The sequence below is a fragment of the Triturus cristatus genome, chromosome 4_2 (assembly GCF_964204655.1).
Source record: "Triturus cristatus chromosome 4_2, aTriCri1.1, whole genome shotgun sequence".
Classification (NCBI taxonomy): Eukaryota; Metazoa; Chordata; class Amphibia; order Caudata; family Salamandridae; genus Triturus; species Triturus cristatus.
This window is the reverse complement of record NC_140586.1, coordinates 438,409,336-438,429,862: the sequence shown is the minus strand read 5'-3', so window position 1 is coordinate 438,429,862 and position 20,527 is coordinate 438,409,336. Positions and strand designations below refer to the sequence as shown.

Sequence of the window (20,527 nt, the reverse complement as noted above, 5' to 3'; positions counted from 1 at the left end):
TGCCGTAGCGATAGCTGAAGTCAGGTTACGGAGGTGATTGTAACGTGAGCGTTAGGATAGGGATTTGCCCATTAGGAAAGTTTTGGCCTCCTTTTTGAAGTGTGCTAGAGACGATATTCTTCTGATGGCGGGTGGGAGTGAGTTCCATATTCTTGGGGCAGCCCCAGAGAAGGCCCGATTGCATGTTATTTTTTTCCTGAAGCATGCACGTTGGAGCAAAAGGTCTCTGGCGGACTGCAGCCGCGGTTGGTAGTGGGAGTAGCTGCCGGGCGGTGACGTGGGGAGGGGGAATGGCAGGGTGGGGGGTAGTAAACTATGGCTTACGGAGATTTTCAGGTAAGTACAGATATAAATAAATAAAATGAATTTCATTGCGTGCACTGCATCGCATTTCGGGATGCAGTGCGCGCAACGAAATTTGTTTTATTTATTTATATGTGTACTTACCTGAAAACCTCTGTAATCCATAGTTTACTACCCCCCACCCTGCCCCTCCCCCTCCCCACGTTACCGCCCGGCAGCTACTCCCACTACCAACCGCGGCTGGTGGACCGGGAGTTTGTGGCTCCTCCGGATATCACGAGTTTCTGGGTGAGAAATGCAGGGGACTTGGAGTAAAGAACCTTGTGGTTGATGCAAGCCAGCTTAAATTCGATTCTGGCCTCAAGAGGAAGCCAGTTCAGAGCTTTAAGGTGTGGTGAGATATGGTCAAACTTCTTAGAGCCAGTTAGAAGTCTGGTGGCGGCGTTGAGGCAGGCTTTCAAGGGTGCCAGAGAGATCTTGGGTAGGCCTGCGAGGCTGGAGCAACCATATTCCAGCCTAGAGATGACCAGAGCCTGAATTGCCGATTTCAGATCTGGGGTGTCGAGGAATGGTTTCAGGTTTCAAATGAAATCTGGCAGTTTTGGCCATCGAGTTGATATGGCCACGCATGTTCAGGTTGCTGTCTAAGGTAATTCCAAGGGATTTAGCAGAGTCCACAATGGTAGGAGAGCAGTTTAGGCTATGATACCCTTGATCCATTCTTGAATGTCTGTATTGTTGTTAGCTGGTGAAATTAAGAGGAACTCTGTTTTTTAGCATTGAGTTAAAACTGGTTAGATGTGAGCCAGTGAACAGTCAACTTCAGGGCCTCATTCAGGGAGCGAATGTCCTCTGGAGAAGAGATTTTGATGTAGAGCTGTGTGTCGTCGGCATACATGTGGTAGGAGATATTGGCGGTCGCAGCATCTCTGAGAGCGTGAGAGCGGTTCAAGGTAAAGATTGAAGAGGGTAAGGGACAGGGTTGATCCTTGACGGACTCCAACCGTGATCAGAGAGGGAGCGGACAGGTTGCCATTGATCAGGACTCTCTGTGAGCAATTCTGGAGGAAGGACCTAAACCATGCAAGAACAGTGCCATCTAGGCCCATCCTAAGTTTGAGGCGATTAAGGAGAATTTTGTGGTTAACCGTATCGAAAGCCGAGGATAGATCCAGGTGGATTAGGAGACAGGTTTTGCCTTGGTCAAGGGCTTGAAGGGCATCATCCATGATGTGGAGGAGTGTGGTTTCCGTGCTGTGCCCAGGTCTGAACCCGGATTAAAAGTTGTGTAGTAGGTGGAAGTTGGTGATGTGATGGCTTAACTGGTGTTGTACACATTTTTTCAGCACTTTAGGAGTGAGATGTTAGAGATAGGTCTGTAGTTGTCAGGTGAAGGAGGATCTAGCGTATGTGTTTTTAAGATGGGGACGACCTGGCCGGCTTTGAGAGAGTCAGGTATCGATCCCTGTAAGAGGGAGGTATTGATTATTGCAGTCCAAGAGGGGATGATAGCCTGAGAGGCAGCGGCTATGCAGTTTGAAGGGAGAGGGTCACTGAAGTGATTGTTGGGGTTTAAAGAGTATAGAATTTTTGAGACATATTGTTCATCATAGACTTTTAAGTTGGACCAGTGCGCTTGGTTTTTGAGGGAAGTCTGGGAGGGCGGCGCGGAGTGAGGAGGTAGAGCCGGCGGAGTTTGGGAATAGGTAGCAGACATGAGTTCCTTTCTAGGGCAGAGATTTTATCGCAGAAGAAGGAGGTGAATTGCTCGCATGGGATTAGAGATATAGGGGTTTCTTTGGACGTTTTAGCCAGTTTGTCATGCTTTTGGGTAGCACCCTGCACTTCATTGGACAGGGGTGCCCCCCTGCTTGACATATGTGAGAGGTGCATAGCAACTCAGATCTGCTGCCTGAAACTACACGGAGAAGGGCTGCTCTGCTGGAACCCTGGTCTGCAACCCTAAGGATTGCAATCTGGAGGACGGCTCCTACTGTCCACTTGGTTCTACAGCCCTGAGGACTTTGCCTTGTTTAAAAATGTATAAGGAGTGGACTCCCTGAAAGCAACAGGTTAACAAAGGTAACATGCACCACCTCCTCCAAGAAGTCCCTAGCATCGAAAATGTCCAATGGACTTTTAAGGATTTGGCCAGTTGCATTGTGGGACCTGTAGTTCTAACTTATGAAAAGCAACTCGGAGACTCTGGAACTTTGGATGTGTGTTTAGAACACTTTGAACCCTCAAGGTGAACTTCAGGAAGAAGTTCCAGAAGATTGGAGAAGTTTGGAGCAACTTTTGGAAAAATCTCCATAAAGTGACTTTCTCGACGTCAAGAGTTAGCCTGGCTACCTTCATCTGCGACCTGGCCTGGATTTCAGGTTCATCCCACTGAAAGCTCTGGAGCTCCAGACTTCCAGGATTTGACCGGGGCCTTGCAGAGAAGCAATCCAATGATGTTGCATTCAAATCAGCCTGCTGGAGGTGACAGCGCAACATGGAGAGAAAATCGTCTGAAGGTACAATTTTGGCTAGGGCCTGCTGCTTAGTGTATCTCACTAGGGCTCCATCGCGGTCGGCCTCAAACTTTGAATTTATGCCAGTCAAGCGCGACTAGATGTTCCAAGTTGGCACTATTTGTTTTGAAACACTAGAAAGTACTTACTCTATACAAAAATCATATCTCCGGTTCCCTATATTGGATTTTGTTGTTTTGGTGTCATTTTAAAGATACAAATATTTACTATTTTCAAAAAAGATTTTTATTGTGTTTTGTCTTACTTATTTAATTTTTTTTTTTTTTTAAATGCTTTACATACCTGACTCCTTAGTTAAACCTGCCTGCTCGCAGCCGCTGCCGAGGGTTAAGCCAGGGGCTAATATATTGAGACCATGACTGGACCTTATATTGCGTTGGTGGCCTCATTGCTAGTGGTAAGTGCATACTTACCCCCACTAATAATCCACCTTCCAACTGCAACCATATAATTTGGAAGTGTTTACAGTAGAGCACTAAGAAAAATATTTGGTCCTTCCACTTATTATTTTACAAATTAAGAACTGTAGACTCACCAAACTCACTTCCATTTATCTTTATATAATATACCAAATGGTAATACCCATTTTGTCCATTTTATGTCTTAAACCTGTGATATAAATGGACATTTCCCTCACACAACTTAAAATATCAGTGAAGTCTTCTAGACATATCATAGAAGGTTGATAGGTACCATTCATTTACCTACTGTGGAGCATTTGTAGGGTTTTAAGATTTGAACTATTTCCTAAAAGGAAAATTGCCAAAAGTCTTAGTTAATAGTGATGTTTACAGATTCAATTAATTAAAACTATTTCTAAATTTTCAAGTGTAGCAACTTTCAGAGGCAACAATATTTTCTTCAATATGTCTGTATCAGATAAGATTGATTTAGAAACTAATGCGTGAAAGGTCTCAGTGTTGTCTTATATTAATGCAGAATTAATAACACTGTACGATAAGAATGCTGTTTTTAATGTGTTCACCAAAAACCCTTTAGAATGAACTCAAAACTCATATTACCATGAACTATAGTGGCAGATTACTAAACTTTATGTTCAATAAAAATGATTGACACAGACACTGAAGTTGAAACGTTTACAACACATAAATTGTGTTTCAGATCAAATTTAATATAGACTTGTGTTCCATTACTCACACTAAGTTATAGTTGTAAAAGATTTTTACTTGTCACAATCCTGGCATGTACTACCTTTAAAAATGGTAAAAGACCAGAAAAAATCCTTATTGGAATAAATGGTTTGAGTAGGATACATACTAGACCGTTCCAAAGATTTATACTTTTGTTCGTCAATATCATATGAAACTCTTTTCTCCTTTTTCTCATTATGATCTTCCTTATCTAGGTCCTCTTCAGACTCTGAACTACAGCTGTTACTGCTGCTGTTGCACGTGCTGTTGCTGCTGCTGTAGTTCTTTTGTTTCTTTGAGTTGGTTGTGCTTTCCGGCATGGATGACAGAGTCTGAAATAGAGAAAAACGGGCAGGATTAGCAACAATTACAATTACATAGAAGCAATATCACAAAATGATATATATATTTTTTTAAAGAATGTACAGTTCTTCTTTATGCAGCATATTTTAGGCCAATGTGAAATTTCTGTTATACCAGAGTAATCTTGCATACTTTATGGCATTTCGCTTTACACTTGTTATGCGAAAATCCTGAAATTATGCTATTAGGACTGGTCACGTTATTAAAGACCATTCACACAAAAATTGTATTGTGTAATCTTGCATAACTTTTTGTACATCTCACTTAATTATGCAAGAGGAAATTGTGCACATTGTGCACACCCTCAGCATATTTATTATTCTTGAAAACATCATAGGCCCTGTCTTACATTTAGTGAGAACCTTTTAGAAATAATGAGATTTTTAGGTGAATGAACAGAAGGCTGAGATAGGCTATACGTACTAGCCACATCTCAAAAGCAGCACAAATAATTGGGGTCTTCAATGATCTAGCAAGCACATTACATGCCCTGGTATGTAAATAGTGAAGAACACATCCAAAGCTGTGGTGATCCACTTTAAAGAAGCCTTAGTCAAGAGAAATAATGATAGTGATAGACAGTTTCCACTCAATTATAGTCGCTGGCAAAAAGCTATCTTCAAGCACAGTATATTAGCAATAAAGATTTATATATATTTTCAATATTTATGGAGAAGTAGACATGTAGCGCACTGACTATAAGTAAAATTACGTTCAATCATGCTTGCAATCCCTTTCTAAACAAAAGTTTAACACAAATGCTGTTAAGTTCCTAAGTAAGAGACACGTTGATTCTAGTGACGATTAGCTGGTATGTGTTTCGCTCAGGCACGTAAAGGCCTTGAGAAGGGAGACATAAATTAAAATATGCAGGGACTTTAGTCAGTATGCTGTTGCTTCAAAGGTGGGACCTAAGAATCACGGCCACTTGATGTGATGAACACAGAAAAGTAAGTTTTTTCAGTGTGTAAAATGCACATCTGCTAGAGTGAACAAATATTAACTGTGCTTGGAAGTGCATGTGGAAAAGGATGTACACTACTTCCCTATGTTAACAGGCACACATGCCTGTACCTTAGCTGAGTGGATGATCAATAATGATGTAAGAGGGTTTTATTTTTCACAATTTGTGTTAAGATTGTGAATAAAAGAGAAGTTGAGTTTAAAGAAGGTCAGCTGACACTTGTTTCATTCTGACAGCTAATCCCCACGAGGTTTCCAAAGGCTGTAAAAAGGGATTTAAATGTAAAAAGAGAAATACAAGAATTTGAGCATTGTTACTTTGCGAGTGGCCATAAACGTGCAGACCCACACACTTTCAAAAGTCAAAAGTTGTATCCAAAAATTCCAGTTCATACCTGTAAAGTGGACAGCAGTGCATTATTACTCACATAAACAGCACACTACATTAGATACTGTGGTATAAACCCCAAAGCCAGACTCCATTTTGAGCCTGTTGAGTTTGGCTGTTTAATTTTGACCCATATGTAACATGTCATTATCTTTCACTGAACTTGGGAAAGTATCAAATCATCCAAACAAGGGCCTTGATAAACAGGAGAAATAAGTCTGATACCAGTTTTCTGATATCCATGTTTTAAGATCAGACAGTGAATGCATAATGTACGTGTAGTCTGAATTGACATACTTTTGTTATACAGTTCACAACGGTTATGTCTTGAACTGTCATATTTGTTCATACCGGGTAGGTCTGGAACTAGGTGGAAAGTCCCCAATGTAGGGTAAACGTCAGTGGTCAATCCTGTAAACACCTCATGGACTGACCACCGATTGAGGAAGGTGTTCGCCCCAGGATCGCAAGAGGCCCTGTCAGACTGCCGTACAGCTGCAGCATTCATTCCTAATCTGGTGTTCGGTAGAGACATGCTGAGCCCAGATGAAGTCTGCTTTACTTTCCAGGGAACGCTCTCTCCTGGCTGAAGTCCAATAACCACAGCTTCTCCGCTGTGAAGTGGAATGGGGTGCACTAAATCCCAAAAAACTCTACCAGCAAGTTAGCTATTCCATGCTCTCATAGTCTAATGTACAGAAGTAGTATTTGGGGTGTTAGGTTGTTAAGGACATTCCAAACATGTTAGAAGAAAAAGTTACTTACCCGTGGTAATGATCTTTCTGTTGGATACTCTATCTAACTTCAGATTCCTCCCCTATAGAACAGTTCCAGGTGTCAGACTGGATCTGGAAAACTTCAAAGCTCAAACTGCCGGTAGGGTGTGCCAGACTGGGTCAACACTGGAAGTGATATCAGACATTGTTCCCGAGGCCAAATGGAGCCCACACCGATGCAACAATGTCATTTACGTCCATCTTTTCCAAGCTTCGAGGCATGAGAGCCGATTGACCTTGAGTAATGCAGTACCAAAAAATTCAATTTGGGATCTTATCAACTTTCCCTATAACTCATTCATCAAATGGGTTGGTGGCCGAGTCAGTGAGGAATATGCAGGTAGATAGAGTATCCATCACAAAGATCATTACCACAGGTAAGTTACTTTTTCTTTTGAGGGATATTTCTACCTGCAGACTCCTCACCTGTAGAACAGATTTAAGAGCAATACCCTGCCCAGGAGGATGGTTGATGGATAGTTAGACCCGAAAATCCTGCAAACAGACCTGGCAAGTGCCCATCCCCGTGCACCTCAGATTCCAGGCAGCAGTGTTTGGAGAAGTTATACAAAGACGCCCACGTTGCCACCTTGCAGATGTCTGCTATAGGAAAAGGCTCTTGCAAGAGCAGATGTGGTGGCCTTGGCCCTGGTGGAATAGGCCTTGATAACCCTCTGGTGGTTCCTTCTTGGCTTAGGCATAGCATGTCTTAATACAGAGGATAATTCATGTAGATAATGTTCTCTTCTGAATTCCCTTGCTCCTTTTGCACCACAGTACCCAACGAAGAGCTGATCATCTGGGTGAACATCTTTTGTACGGTACAGATAGTACTTGAGTGCCTGCCTAGGATCCGACTTATGAAACAGCTCCTCCTCTTTAGTAGAGGAGGGACAAATGTTGGAAGGGTAATGGATTGACTAAGGAGAAATGGTGCCACCACCTTAGGGAGTAAAGCAGCCCTGGTACGCAGCACCAATTTGTCCAGGTAAAAACAGGCGAACGGAGGACGACAACTAAGGGCTTGCAACTCGCTCACTCCTCTAGCAGAAGTGAATGTCAACATACATAACGAGCATCTAGGTAGAGTCTCAAATCGGGTCCCTATTAGAAAAGTCAAGACTACATTCAAATCCAATTGGGGAACAAGTAAGGCAGTAGGGAATAGAGATTGGTCAATTCTTTTAGTAAAAGCATGATAGTGGGAGATTTGAAAAGAGACGGCTGATCTGGTAGACAGAGGAAAGCAAACAAGGCTGCTAAATACTCCTTAACAGTGCCAACTGCACAGCCCCTCAGTGCTAAGGAAAGCGCATGTTGCAAAACATAGGATAATTTGGCAGGTACTGGGTTATTGTCTGCACACCATGATACAAAGTTGTTCTATTTGCCAGAGTATGCAGAGTAGATGGAGGGAAGACATACATATAGGATAACATCAACCAACTCTGGCAGCTGGAAGGAATTCAGATGTCGGCACTGAAGTCTCCAAGCCTGTAGGCTTAGGCTTCGGATACTGGGGTGCAGAACCACTGGGAGAAGTGATCCAGACGTAATGGCAGGCAGAGCGGGGACATGTGGAGAGTTGGAGAAGGTCTGCATACCACATCTGTCCCAGCCAATTGAGGGCGATGAGAATAACTTGTGGCCAGTCTTGACGAATCTTCCTTGAAACCCAAGAGATCAAGGGTATGGGGGGACGCATAATGCAGCTGAAAGCTCCACCTGAACTCTCCTCAATAGTTGGAGGTTACAGAGCTGTTGGCATTTAGCACTGTTAGAGGAGAAGAACAGATCTACCTGAGGACTGCCCTACTGGGTGAAGATGCCCTAGACTACCTCATGCAGGAGACGCCACTTGTGATCGGCAAGATGACGCTAGCTCAGGCTGTCAGCTCTCACATTCCGAGACCCTGCTAGGTGATTGACTGTTAGCCAAATACTATGGCAGTGTGCCTGAGATCACAGTCTCAGTGCTTCCAGACAAAGGAGCAGAGACCCTGCCCCGTCCTTGCTTGTTTAAATACCACATCACTCTTATGGTGTCTGCCAAGATCTGGAAGGACCAACCGTGGATAGAGTGGAGGAAGGTCTTGAGCACCAGCCGAATCGCCCACAGTTCTAGCTGGCTGATGTGAGGAACTTGCTCTTCTGGAGACCAGAGGGCTCTGATCTCCAGGTCCTCAAGATGGGCTTCCCACCTGAGGGTGGAAGCAACTGTTACTACTGTGGTCACTGCTGGAGGAGGAGGGAAGGCCATCCCAAATCTCAGATCTGCCTCTTTCCCCCAACTGCATCGCTGGAGGAGATTACAATGGAATGCAACAAACTCCCCATGTACTGAAGCTACTGCCTGTGGAGGCAGCACTGCAGGGCCCTCATATGCCAATGTGCGTGTGTGACCAGGAGAATGAGGAAAGCGAGCAGACCCAGAAACCTTAGAACCTTCAGGACTGGAATTCATGAAGCTTAGGAAAAGAGTGAGATCATTTCCTGAATGTCAGTGATCCACTGGGGAGGAGGAAAAGTGCAAAGAGGGTTTTGTCCAGTACCAACCATATGATCTTGAGGCGCTGGGAGGACCACAAGTGAAATTTTGGCTTTTGATTGAGAAGTCCAGTTTGAACAACAGGGATACTGTAGACTGTAGATGGTGCAAAACCAACTTCAGCTAACTGGCTTTGATCAACCAGTTGTCCAGGTATGGAAATATAGAGATATCTGACCTTCTGAGATGAGCTGCTACCACAGCCATCACCTTGTGAAGGCTCGAGGCACTAATGTCAAACAAATAGGTAGTAACGCAAATTGGTAATGCGTAGAACTCACCACAAATCGCAAGTAATTCCACTGTGACTGCACAATAGGGATGTGGAAGTACACACCCTGCAGGTCGGCAGACACCATTCAGTCTCCAAGTTCCAACACCAGTAGTACTTGAAATAGGATCAGCATCTTGAACTTTTCCTTTTTGAGGAAAGATTTCAGGTCCCTGAAATCTAGGATCAGACGCAGACTGCCATCCTTATTGGGCACTAGGAAATAATGTGCGTAAAAGCCTAGCTTCTTCTCCTGCTCAGGTACTACTCTCACTGTCCCTCTTGATAGGAGGAGTGCCACTCCGTGTTGTAGCATTCCAAGTGATCCAGACTGGGGGCAATGGAAGGAGGGGCAATAAAAGGTTGGGCCTGCAGGAAGGGAAGGGTATAATCCCTTTCCAAAGTTTGAAGGAGCTACCGGTCCGAAGAAATGGTCTTCCAAACCAGCAGAAAGGAGTACACCCTTCCCTCTGCAGGCGCAATGTGTGAATTGAGATGGTATTCATTCCTGTCCTTCATCTACCCCATAGCCCTTTCCGATAATTTAATACAAATATATCCTGTTCTCCCCTACCCTCTCCCACCTCCATATGGCCTGTCTTTTCTCCTTCCGCAGTAATTTAAATATATATATATTCTGCCACCCAGCCGTCCATACCATTGGCCAGCCTTCCCTTCATATTTTTTAATTCTCCCCGGCCTTTCTGCAGCGCTCTCCCCACCAAAGAACATTTACAATCCCTTTATGACTAAAGGTAGTGCTCTTCACTGTCAACGAGAAAGCATAGAGCAGGTTCTGTCCTAATATTGACTTCATCAAGGCCACTGGAAGCATGGAGAGAATTGTGCTGACAGTGTCTCTGACAGAGATACTGTGAGGTTGGTAAGGAGTCTCCTTCCTGTCACTAGACTGCAAAAACTCATAAAAGGTGGAGGAGATGGCAGTTCGCAGCACCTGGACATCACCTATCTTCCCCCAGCTCCCCAAGCTCCCTCAGACCTGCAGCTCTACAGAGACACAGAGAAGGAAGGGGAGGGCAGTCAAGCATAGGCATTCAACTGTTTCATTCGAGTCTCTTATGATCCTGGAGAGTAAACTGATACTTTTCGACCAGTACCTAGCTTCAGAACCTGTTACTCACTCTTCAGAGAAGTGAATAACCTAGTTATGAATCAAGTGTTGTGTTTAAAGACATCTAATGGAAGCCACACACGACATCACAATTGCACAACTCACTGCATATTAATCATGTTTTAAGTTGCAAACTATCACTGAGCATGCCTCTTACCATCTACCCAAACAGGGAGGTTATCAATAACCTGTTTGGCAAATCTCATAATTACAGTGGGCTCCTGTAATTTTAAAAGCAATAAAATCATTTGAATAAACCACACGTTCTATTTGCGACATAAAAATAAAACCATTATCATCATCGAAGCATGCTAAATGTTAGGGTGATGCAAAAACAACAGTTGATGGACAGAATGCAGAACAATGTCATGCATTCACCCCAGTACAGAGATCTGGGCCTAAATCCATCGTTTTTTTGCTCACCATGCCGCTCTTTTGCTTTCTCACCCTAAATGCGCCAGGTATGCCTAGACGTGGGTCCTGGGCTCACTGTGCCACTGGAATCAAGCTATCCTGTCTGAAGAGAGGTGAAACCCCGAAACCGGTCCTAGGATGCTTGTTTCTGGTCCTGGGCGGACCTGGCTTGGCAGTTCAGGCTGGACTGTTCCCATGAGGCACAGGGTCAAGACTGATTTGCATATGGCCAGGTCTAAACTGGGGTGGCATGGTGAGCAAAAGAATGATGGATTTAACCCAGATTTCTTGACTGAGGGTGAATGTTTTGATTTGTTCTGCATTCCGTCCATCAATTGTGTGTCTTTTGAAATATTCGGGAGAGGCATTTGATAAACTACCATCTTTCTTCCCAAATATCCAGCTGTAGTATTTTCCACTTTTTGTTGCATAGTCAGAGTTTACCTCCAACTAAGTAAAGTCTAAGCACAGTAAATCATGGTTTATTTGTGTTAGGTTGATTAGTTGTTTATATTACAGCAGAAAAGCAACAATACTGATACAGATCATTCTCCCACCTCGCCGCCAAGATATGGAGCACCCTCCCCATCCGTCTGCGGCAGACCGAAGACCTTCTGACCTTCAGAAGACTTCTCAAGACCTGGCTCTTTGAACGTTAGCAGCTTCCCCCTCCCCCCTCCCACCTCCCCCCTCCCCCCGGCCCCCGCCCCCCCCCACAGCGCCTTGAGACCCCTGTGGGTATACAGTGCTCTTTACAAATGCCATGATTGATTGATTGATGCATTTGTGTAACAGGTTATTTTCCACTTCTGTTGCATCAAAAACACTTTAATGAAAATTATGCAATGTGCTACAATAGTGTATCCAGGAAGAAATTTAGCAAAGGGTCAAACTGGGTAAAATCTTTAATTCCTCTGTGTAAGTTGAACTAAATTTACTTTATGCTTTTATTTTTATGTTCTATTTTGCACACAGCATTTAGGAGAAAATAAGCCTTTTTTCACAACTAGTTCCAATACCATAAACACAAACAATGAAAAACATATTAAATCAAATAATGTACCAAGCAAAAATCTATTAGGTTTGAAAATCATACAAATTGAGAGAAAATCCTCATAAACAAATTGAATAGACGAGAGCTAGTTACCTCGAAAGCATTATTCAGTCATTGTAACCAAATGTTACTGAATTAAATTCTAGAAGTGCTCAAAGCGCTAAGGCCTTGATTTTGACGTTGGTGAAGGGAGGCAGTAGCCACACTCAGCCAAGCCCACTCCACTCTACCAATTACAAGGAATAGCGGCAATCAGATACAGAAACCAGTACTTTCACCACCACCATGTTGCCACCAAATCCCTGCCATGTAGGAAGAGGGTGGTGGTGTTTGTCGATCCATTTCTGCAGGGTGTGATGGTGGAATTGCAAGAGAGTGGAGGTGGTGTTTATCAGTTCAGGACTGGCTGTGGCCACCTTCATTATTATCTTATTTTTACACACACTAAGGATGTCTGGGCAACCGTTTCCCCTCGTTAGTACCAGGCAGCCTAACAACCAAATACAGCAATAAAAAGCTGAAAGGTAACCAGTCAACTTTTGCTAAGAGTTTCCACAGAACGGCAATATATGGCACAGTGTTTGTGTGAACTTTTTTTTCCGTTTGAGCTAGAAACATTTCTTTTGTTAAAATCTGCACATTGTGTAGCAGATGATGGATACATGTGGCAAATCCAAATTTATGCTGAAAATGCCACATAATGGCATAATTTCAGTGGCTCTGCCTAACTAACATTAACAAGTGATCTACCTGGAGTTTTTCTGAAATGTACAGTTCTGTTTTTCAGAATAGTAAAGAAACGGTGTATCGCGGGCATTCCTAAATTTCTGTCAGGTTGAGCAAGTATTTACTGTCATGTTCACAAGGCCTGGCCAGATTTTTTACATAAACATTGACAAGGTAAATGAGCTATATTTATCTTATATGAAAATCAGGTATGGCTGTGGCCCTCCTGGTCCTATGTTGGACACCCCAGGAATAGAAGTTGTATGTCAGACCCTGTTCCGGATGCATGCATCTTCAGTGTCACATCAGACAGTGCTCTGCACATAATTGCTGCTGATATGGTCAGCTGCCAGGTCTAATCTATAATACTAGGGCTGGCTTCCAGACATGGTTTTGTAATGTGTTTCTGCAAGTACTGCGTGAGTGGAAAACAGAACTGGGCACTGTCTCTGCCGTGCACATTGGATAAGAAGAAAGACTGTTCGCCACTCTTAAAGGCACAACTTGAGGCTTTCTCTTTGACGGTGAGATATGTTGTTCCACATTAATTCAAGTGTAGGTACAGAGGCTAAGCAGCTCTGTCACTCACTGTATGAGGATGTTCTGCTTAATGCACAGCATGCGCGAGCTGCTCTTAGCTAAGGGTCTATTAGCAGAAGGGGCCTTACATAACCCATGGGCACCAGACAGGCTTAGTGCGACATGCCCTGTTGGCTATTTCTCCACATTACATTAGCAACAGGAGCATTGTACAAGCTCGGAGGTTTAAGAAAGTTCAGCGTTGTCATTAACCATTTAGCCCACACCCCTGAGATGTGCATCTGGTAGAAGGGGTGGGAAACAATTGGCCAACAGCATTTATTTAGTTATTTACAAATTAAGTACTGCAACCGACCTTGAAACAATAGGGGAAACGTGGCAAGCCTTCACAAGCCACCATGCAAACACCATTCTTACACTAAAGTAACCTTAACAACAGGTGCACTGGTACTGTTCAAGATACATTCATGATAGGTATTGCTGTACATGCTCTGCTCCTTGTACCTCACACAGACATACGAACAGTGAACATATAAGGGGCCCCATATGCCCCATGCCTCTGGGTTTAAACTGCATAGGAAGGCCAACGCACTGCTACGCTGGGTGCAACTATGAACCCCAAATACAAGAATCAACAGACAGGTGTGTAGAAAGGTGCAGGAAGGCTCTCCTCTCGAGGGACTGGTCTACACCCTTCTCTGGGATAAGGTAATCCCCGTTTAATGTATTATTTCCTGTAGTAGATCGTAAGGACCTCCGTCGGAGTCCCGTAACATAACAAGATTAAGTTGCGTCATGTCGAGTAATCCCTGGTGTCAGGACCAGTCTTTGGGACCGGCACACACAGCAAAAGTACTGGGGGTCCCCTCGCGTGGAGTGATGCACCACTAGATCCGCAAAGGAAAGTCGGCCTTGCTGTGCCTCCTCTGTTCTTCTGGCAGAGACGGATGAGCAGTCGAGACCTAGTTCCGAGGAAGGGATGTGAGACAAGTTTAGGGACAGTACAATATAATTTTTAGAGTCTCAGTGAGTATTTGGTGGGGAGAGTAATTTGGGGTCTCCCTTGAGGAGTAGCAGTTTAAGGGGCTCTCTTATGATCGAGGGTACCACAACTGCTCTCAGAACAAAAATATGCATGGGGACGCTTAGAGACAAGAAGAAATGTTAGGGTTGTTTGTCATTACACGTGTGGGTTTTATTGAAAAAACAGTGGCTCGGATTATGTGCAAGAGCCTTGAGTTTTGGCTCCAATCGCGGCACATTCCCACAACAACAGAATGGTTTGAAAATCCCAGTTCTCACCTGGCTTGTCACACAAGCATGGTTGGTGTGAGGATAATGCGTCGAGATTTTCTGAGCAACAAGTAGCAGGGAATGGCTTGCATCATTAACACACCCACAACAACATAGCAATCATTAGGATTACTTTGCCTGTGGCATACGGTGAATCCTGGGAATTCCACTGCTGATATATCATGTTTGAGTGGTCCCAGCAAGGTATTCTCTGGGATTCACTTTTGTCTAATGGGGGAGATTGTGCATTTTAATGAGTAGTCTATGGGATGTTCATGGTTTTGATGTCGCCTCTTTGATTGTCGCAACGGTTTGATACTATGAAAATGAGAAACGCTCTGCTACCCAATGGGTCATGTTTGCGCTATATAAAACACTGAATAAATAAATGGTGCAAAGCCTCTATTCCCCACTCCGGCTCTGATATGCATGCATGACATAGCAAGGACCAACACAGGAGACCCTCCAGGCCCAAGTGCCGCCACCAGTCCCTGTAGCATCCAGGGATTGGGCGGGGCTGCCAGGTGGTAGTTTCACTGCCGTTCTCCCGCCATGCTCCAACAGCTCCTATAACTGAGGGCCATTATCGCCAGAACTGTGAGTGCGGTAATGCTCTAGTGGTGGCAGGGTTTAGGCCTGGGAGGAGGTGCACACTGTCTGGGAAGTGAATGAGGAAGGGGGTGGTAGTGGGTACAGCTTGACGTGGGTCAATCTTTGTGGGTAAAGCAAACACAATACCTGAGGCTGCTCATAGTAGAGAGTTTTGAAAATAAGGATGAAGGATAATTAGCTGCATACCTCATTATCACCTAGTTAATTGGCAGTGTATGACAATCCACAAAAGAGCTTCATGCAATTGGATACTTTCCACTCAGAACATAACGCACAATAACATGCAAAGAAAGAAACACTTGTCAGCTTTTCTCCATGTAATGATTTTTTTCCCACGCATCTGTAAAATGACACTGTGAAATTACAATATAATCATGAAAGTGCACCGTCTCACTAACACAAAAGTGCCCCTCTCAGTTCCAGAGACATCAATGTGCAATTCCCTTCACTCATTAACGTGCGCTTGAGAGCAACAGTGAAGTCACCAAGCGCTACGAAAAGTTATTACCTCTACTTCATGCAAGCAAAAACGAAGAAATACACTTGAAATCAAGGCACAACAGGGCAGATTTACAAGCCCCTTGCACCACTTTTGCGTCACTTTTCCCATGTAAAAAGTGACGCAAAAGTGGCGCGAGGGACTTGTAAATCTGCCCAAACGTTTCTTGCTTCCGTGCTGCGTTTGTCTCAGGACTGACGTCACTCTGACCGCCGGCTACGCCCTACCTCGTGCCCACTGGCCAAGTAAGCCGTATTCTTCATGCCTGTGCAAGATGTTTCAAAGCAATAACTACCCACTTCTCGAACTTGATATTTTTACATTCCTGCATTCAATAAATGAGATGGTTACTAAGTACCAGACAGATGTTTACACCATACTGCACCAGTTATGACTTCCAGTTGAGGGAATTATTGGAAATGAGGCATAAAATGCGAAAATGGGAGAGCAAAATGCATTTCTCTGTTCAGAGACGACACAGTATCCTGACGCGAAATTCCATCAGTATTCAAGGTGACATCCCAACACGCGAAGCTCAATTTAGCAATCAGCATTTCCCATGGACACAAAATGAAAAAATAGAAAGATAAATCAGAACTACTTTTTTCTATCCTATATATTTTCACAAACACCTACGACCATATTGGAAAACCTAACTTCTATCTTCCTTCTGATAGAAAATGGAAAAATATTTGATAAGTCAGGCCTCATATCTCTGAAAATCTTCCACAGCAGAGGCACAGGTGATGATGTTTGAAAAAATCCAAGACGGACATATGAGAAGAGAATGTTTTTGCAAGGCCAGCCACTCAATACTTACAGCTCTTATTCAATGACATGGCCTATAGGGTCCCACTGAATTAAAAAGCCAGCCCAAAACTGGTTACCATAGCCTTATATAAATCACTTGTGTTTTATAAGTGGAATCTTTGGTTATTCGTTTTTCATGTACTTGACTAAAACTACACTAACAACGCCAAAGTAGTACTCAAAAATAAAAGAAATTTGTGTGGACATGTACATTTCTGAAAAATACTTGCAACTACATAATTACACATGGGCACCGCGGGGCATATCATCAAGGGACGGAGATAAATAACGCAAAGCGCGCTTAGCGCTTTTTTATTTATCGCCGTCTATCTCTGTAATTTATCGCCCTGGTAGCGCGTTATTAACAACACGTTTCTCCAGGGCGATAAAAATTCCAGCGATAGCGGGGAAAGAGCCGTTTTGCAGGGAACATCGCTGGTTTTCCAGCGATGTTCCCTGCAAAACGGCCATAACCTTGCTGATACGACCCTGTGGTCGTATCAGCATAATCCACCCCCAATGTTAGGGATAGGTAAATCTGCATTTTAACAGACGTTAGTTTTTGGTGAAAACAGCTGTTTTCTCCAAAAACTAACGTCTGCTTAAATGCTGGGGCAGCCTTGTAAATAACGCGATGTGCATATCAGCGATATTTGCAAGGTTGTACTGCCCAGTGACGCCCACTTTGCATCTCATTAGAGATGCAAAGGGAGGCGTCGGGTAAAAGGGTGCTAACATGCACTAATGCATGTTATCACCCTGTGGTAAATAGGGTGAAAAGATTATCTCCGCTTTTTTGGCTTTTAAAGCCAAAAAAGCGGAGATAATGCCCTTGTTAATATGCCCCCAGGTACTTCCAGCTTTTGTTGGGGTTGTATTAGCGTTAACTCTGATTGTAGGACAAATGGTGTACATTTCCTTGACACCAGAGATGGACCATTTTTTATGAAAGAACCACCAACATCAAATGTCTAAAGCTTGGTGATTCCCATCTACAAGCAGCATAAGGTGCAAACATTTGTATAAAGTATTGCATTGCATACTATTTCAGAATCAGAGGTTGTAAAAACAGAGGTCAGTTTACATAGAATGCTCTGAGGTAAGGAGGTTAGGGCAAAATATATTATTTACATGTCACAAAATACTGGTTGCTATTTGCAACCAGTATTTTTGCGACAAGTAAAGAATTTTAAGAACCCACCTATGTACTAATATTACCAATGAAGCACCACTGCTCCTCTCACTCCATCTTCTCCCACTCAACCAGAAAACAAAGCTGGACAACTTGATAGTAATTTGATACATTTGGAAACCCCAGTACCCTTTTAGAATTAGCCTGGTCAGGCAGCACCTAGAAACCTTCAGCTATAACTCAGCCCAGATAAAACCCCTATCTTATGTTGCAGTAGTCTTATAATTGTGGTTATTCGCACAAGACAACCTTGAGTAACAAATTCATCTTAGTTACCTGCCACTCCATCCAGCCATGCTAGGCCCCTGTGTGCCAAGATTGCAAATTCTTCCAAAAACATGCACCAGTGACCCATAAATAACCTCAATCATATGTCCCAAGGATTATGTTATTTGTATTGCAAAGTATTACATCTGGTGTAAGGCCCAGCTAAAAGGAAACCAGGCTTTTAAGGCTTCTATCTGGGGTTGCATGATCAAGAGTGTTGAAATTAGGTTGTTGGTCGACTGGTGTGTGGGCCCTGGTCAAGCAGCAACCACAACCCTAGTCCAGGTAAGGCACACGCAAACCCCAAATTAACCTATGCTCAATCCCCTGGTAGCCTAGTCAGGCTTAATTTAGAAGCGACGTGTAAAATTTTTGTGCACAAATATAAGTAGTAAAACTGTGAGAAAAAAACACACAAAAGGAGCCCACACCAAGTTGGAAAAACAAAGCAAAATGTAAAAAGTAAAACAAGACCAAAACAACAAAAATCCAATCAATAGAACTGGAGTCATGAATTTGAAAAGATTAAAGAATAAAATAGTGCCATAAAGCACCAATCAGGGATATCTGGTCTCTCTGGACTGGGCCAAAGTCACACTTTTAGGCCGACCACGATGGAGCGCGTGTCAGCTACAGTCACCAGGTTAGAGTCACTGAAGTTTACTTTCCTAAGTTCAAGCCAAGACTCCCGTACACCTTGAGGAGGTCAACAAGGAGCAGGGACAGCATTGCGGGAGGATGTAGGTGCAGCACGAGGAGCCTGCTGAAGTTGCAGGTGGGTGTTGCTGGAGCTTCGTGCTTAGGGTCCCCATAAGTGGTCGATGCTGAAAGCGAAGAGTCAGGCTGACAGAACTTCATGTTGATTTGCGGTGCATGCTTCAAGGTCTTGGTGCGAATGGGCCCATTTACGGTCACTAAGAGCACGAAAGCTTGATTTCAGCTTCCTTGATCAAAATAAAGAGTCCAGGGCCTGAGAAGCACCACTTGGGGATCAGGAACTCACTGCAGTGGGTCCAGGGGCTGGTGCATGATATTGGGGAGCCTGTTATGTCCCTGAGGCTCAGATCGGGTGGCCAGCAGACTAGCCCATGGAGTCACTCTTGCGTCCTGGTTTCAAGATGAAGTTGCAGGTTTAGTTCTTCCTCCCCAGGCAAGAGTGCAACAAACAGCAGGTCGGCAGGGCAGCTCCTGCACAGTAGCAGTCCGGCATAGTGGCAGTCCTTTTAGCAGCATAGCAGTCCTTCTTCGTGGCAGAGAATCCACAGGTCAAGAAGTGCACTGAAGAGTTGGTGTCTGAGGCCCTTCTTTCATACGCGGTTGTGCCTTTGAAGTGGGGAGAAACTTCTAGAGGCATGCCCTTGAAGTACAGAGATGCCCTGCCTTTCTGGCCCTGGCTTCAGAATAACTACAGGGGGTATTAAGCCCTTTGTGGGGAGACAGGATATAGTCCATTCCAGTGTAAGTGAGGCTGGGCCCAGCTCCTTCCTACCATCCTGACAGTGATGGCCCATCAAGTCATATCTAAGCTCCCTATTGTGTGTGTGTGGCTGTCTAGAAGGAATACATAAACCCTAACTGCCAACTACACCCAGCCATGTGACCCAGAGACAGGCAGTAGGCACCAAATGGCTAAGCCAGGAAAATGACAGCTTTTTCAAAATGGCAATTTTCTAATTGCTCATATAAACAAGCATTTGCAATGCAATAGATCTCGCATTTGCAAGAGTTTGAGCTATTGGCATTGTAAATGACAGTGCCTTTTATTTAGGTTTTGAAAACCTGCAAGCGGTGCCTAAACACACACTTTGTACTTATAATCATTGCTTACGAGAAGTAAGGCTGGCAGTAGAAGAGGCGCAGTTACTGCCCGCCTTGCTTCTCGTAAGCAACAACTATAAGTACAAAGTGTTTAGGCACCGCTTGCAGGTTTTCAAAACATAAATAAAAGGCACTGTCATTTACAATGCCAATAGCTCAAACTCTCTGATATGCGAGACCTATTGCATTGCAAATGCTTGTTTCATTCCATGTTTCATGGTAAAGGAGAAGGAGAAGCCAGTGGGACATGCTTTAATTAAATAAACTGCATTTTGGCCATGCAATGCAAGTAAGCAACTTTTGCAAATGCCTGTGTATATTACTTATGTTGGAACATTAGAGCCAGATATTTTGGCTTTGCCCATGCTTATTTTTTGTTGCAAATGAAGCACGGAAGCCTGGGAGGGATTAGCCAAACTCGAAAGTATGTGCAGGTTGGGCCATAATGAAAATGCATCTCTGTGCAGGTTCTGTTGCAACTTTAAATGTTTAAACTTTTTTATAGATGCCTTAGCTTAGACATTGTTCATTTGTCAGTATCTGCAGAATTTCGTAATTAGATGCCACATGAATTCTGATTCTATAGATCTACCTTCCGATTAATTAACATTTTTAAGTTGCTAGTCACTCAATAATTAATCATATAATCATGGTTCATGTTTTTAAAACATTAAATAATATGCATAAATAAAAGTATTAATGTTTAGCATAGTAGGGTGGTGGGGGTGTCTCCCCGCTAATCTGAGAGGCCTGTCTTCGCTGCCGTAATTGTTTTGTGTTTATGGTGTCATGGTGGTTGGCGCAAGCGTGCCTCTTCTCCTTGCAAAGTGTCATTGCGGCCAGTGTATTTCTGCTATAGGTCTGGAGACG

General features: G+C 43.7%; 1 protein-coding gene across 1 annotated transcript in view; it reads right to left on the bottom strand.

Annotated features, from left to right (window-relative positions):
• Positions 1 to 20,527, bottom strand: part of TTLL7 (tubulin tyrosine ligase like 7) — a 925,222-nt gene that overhangs the window by 288,707 nt on the left and 615,988 nt on the right. The window contains exon 17 of the mRNA XM_085600119.1: positions 4,119 to 4,323. Within this exon, the coding sequence (XP_085456245.1) occupies positions 4,119 to 4,323 (205 nt within the window). The remainder of the gene's footprint in view (positions 1 to 4,118; positions 4,324 to 20,527) is intronic.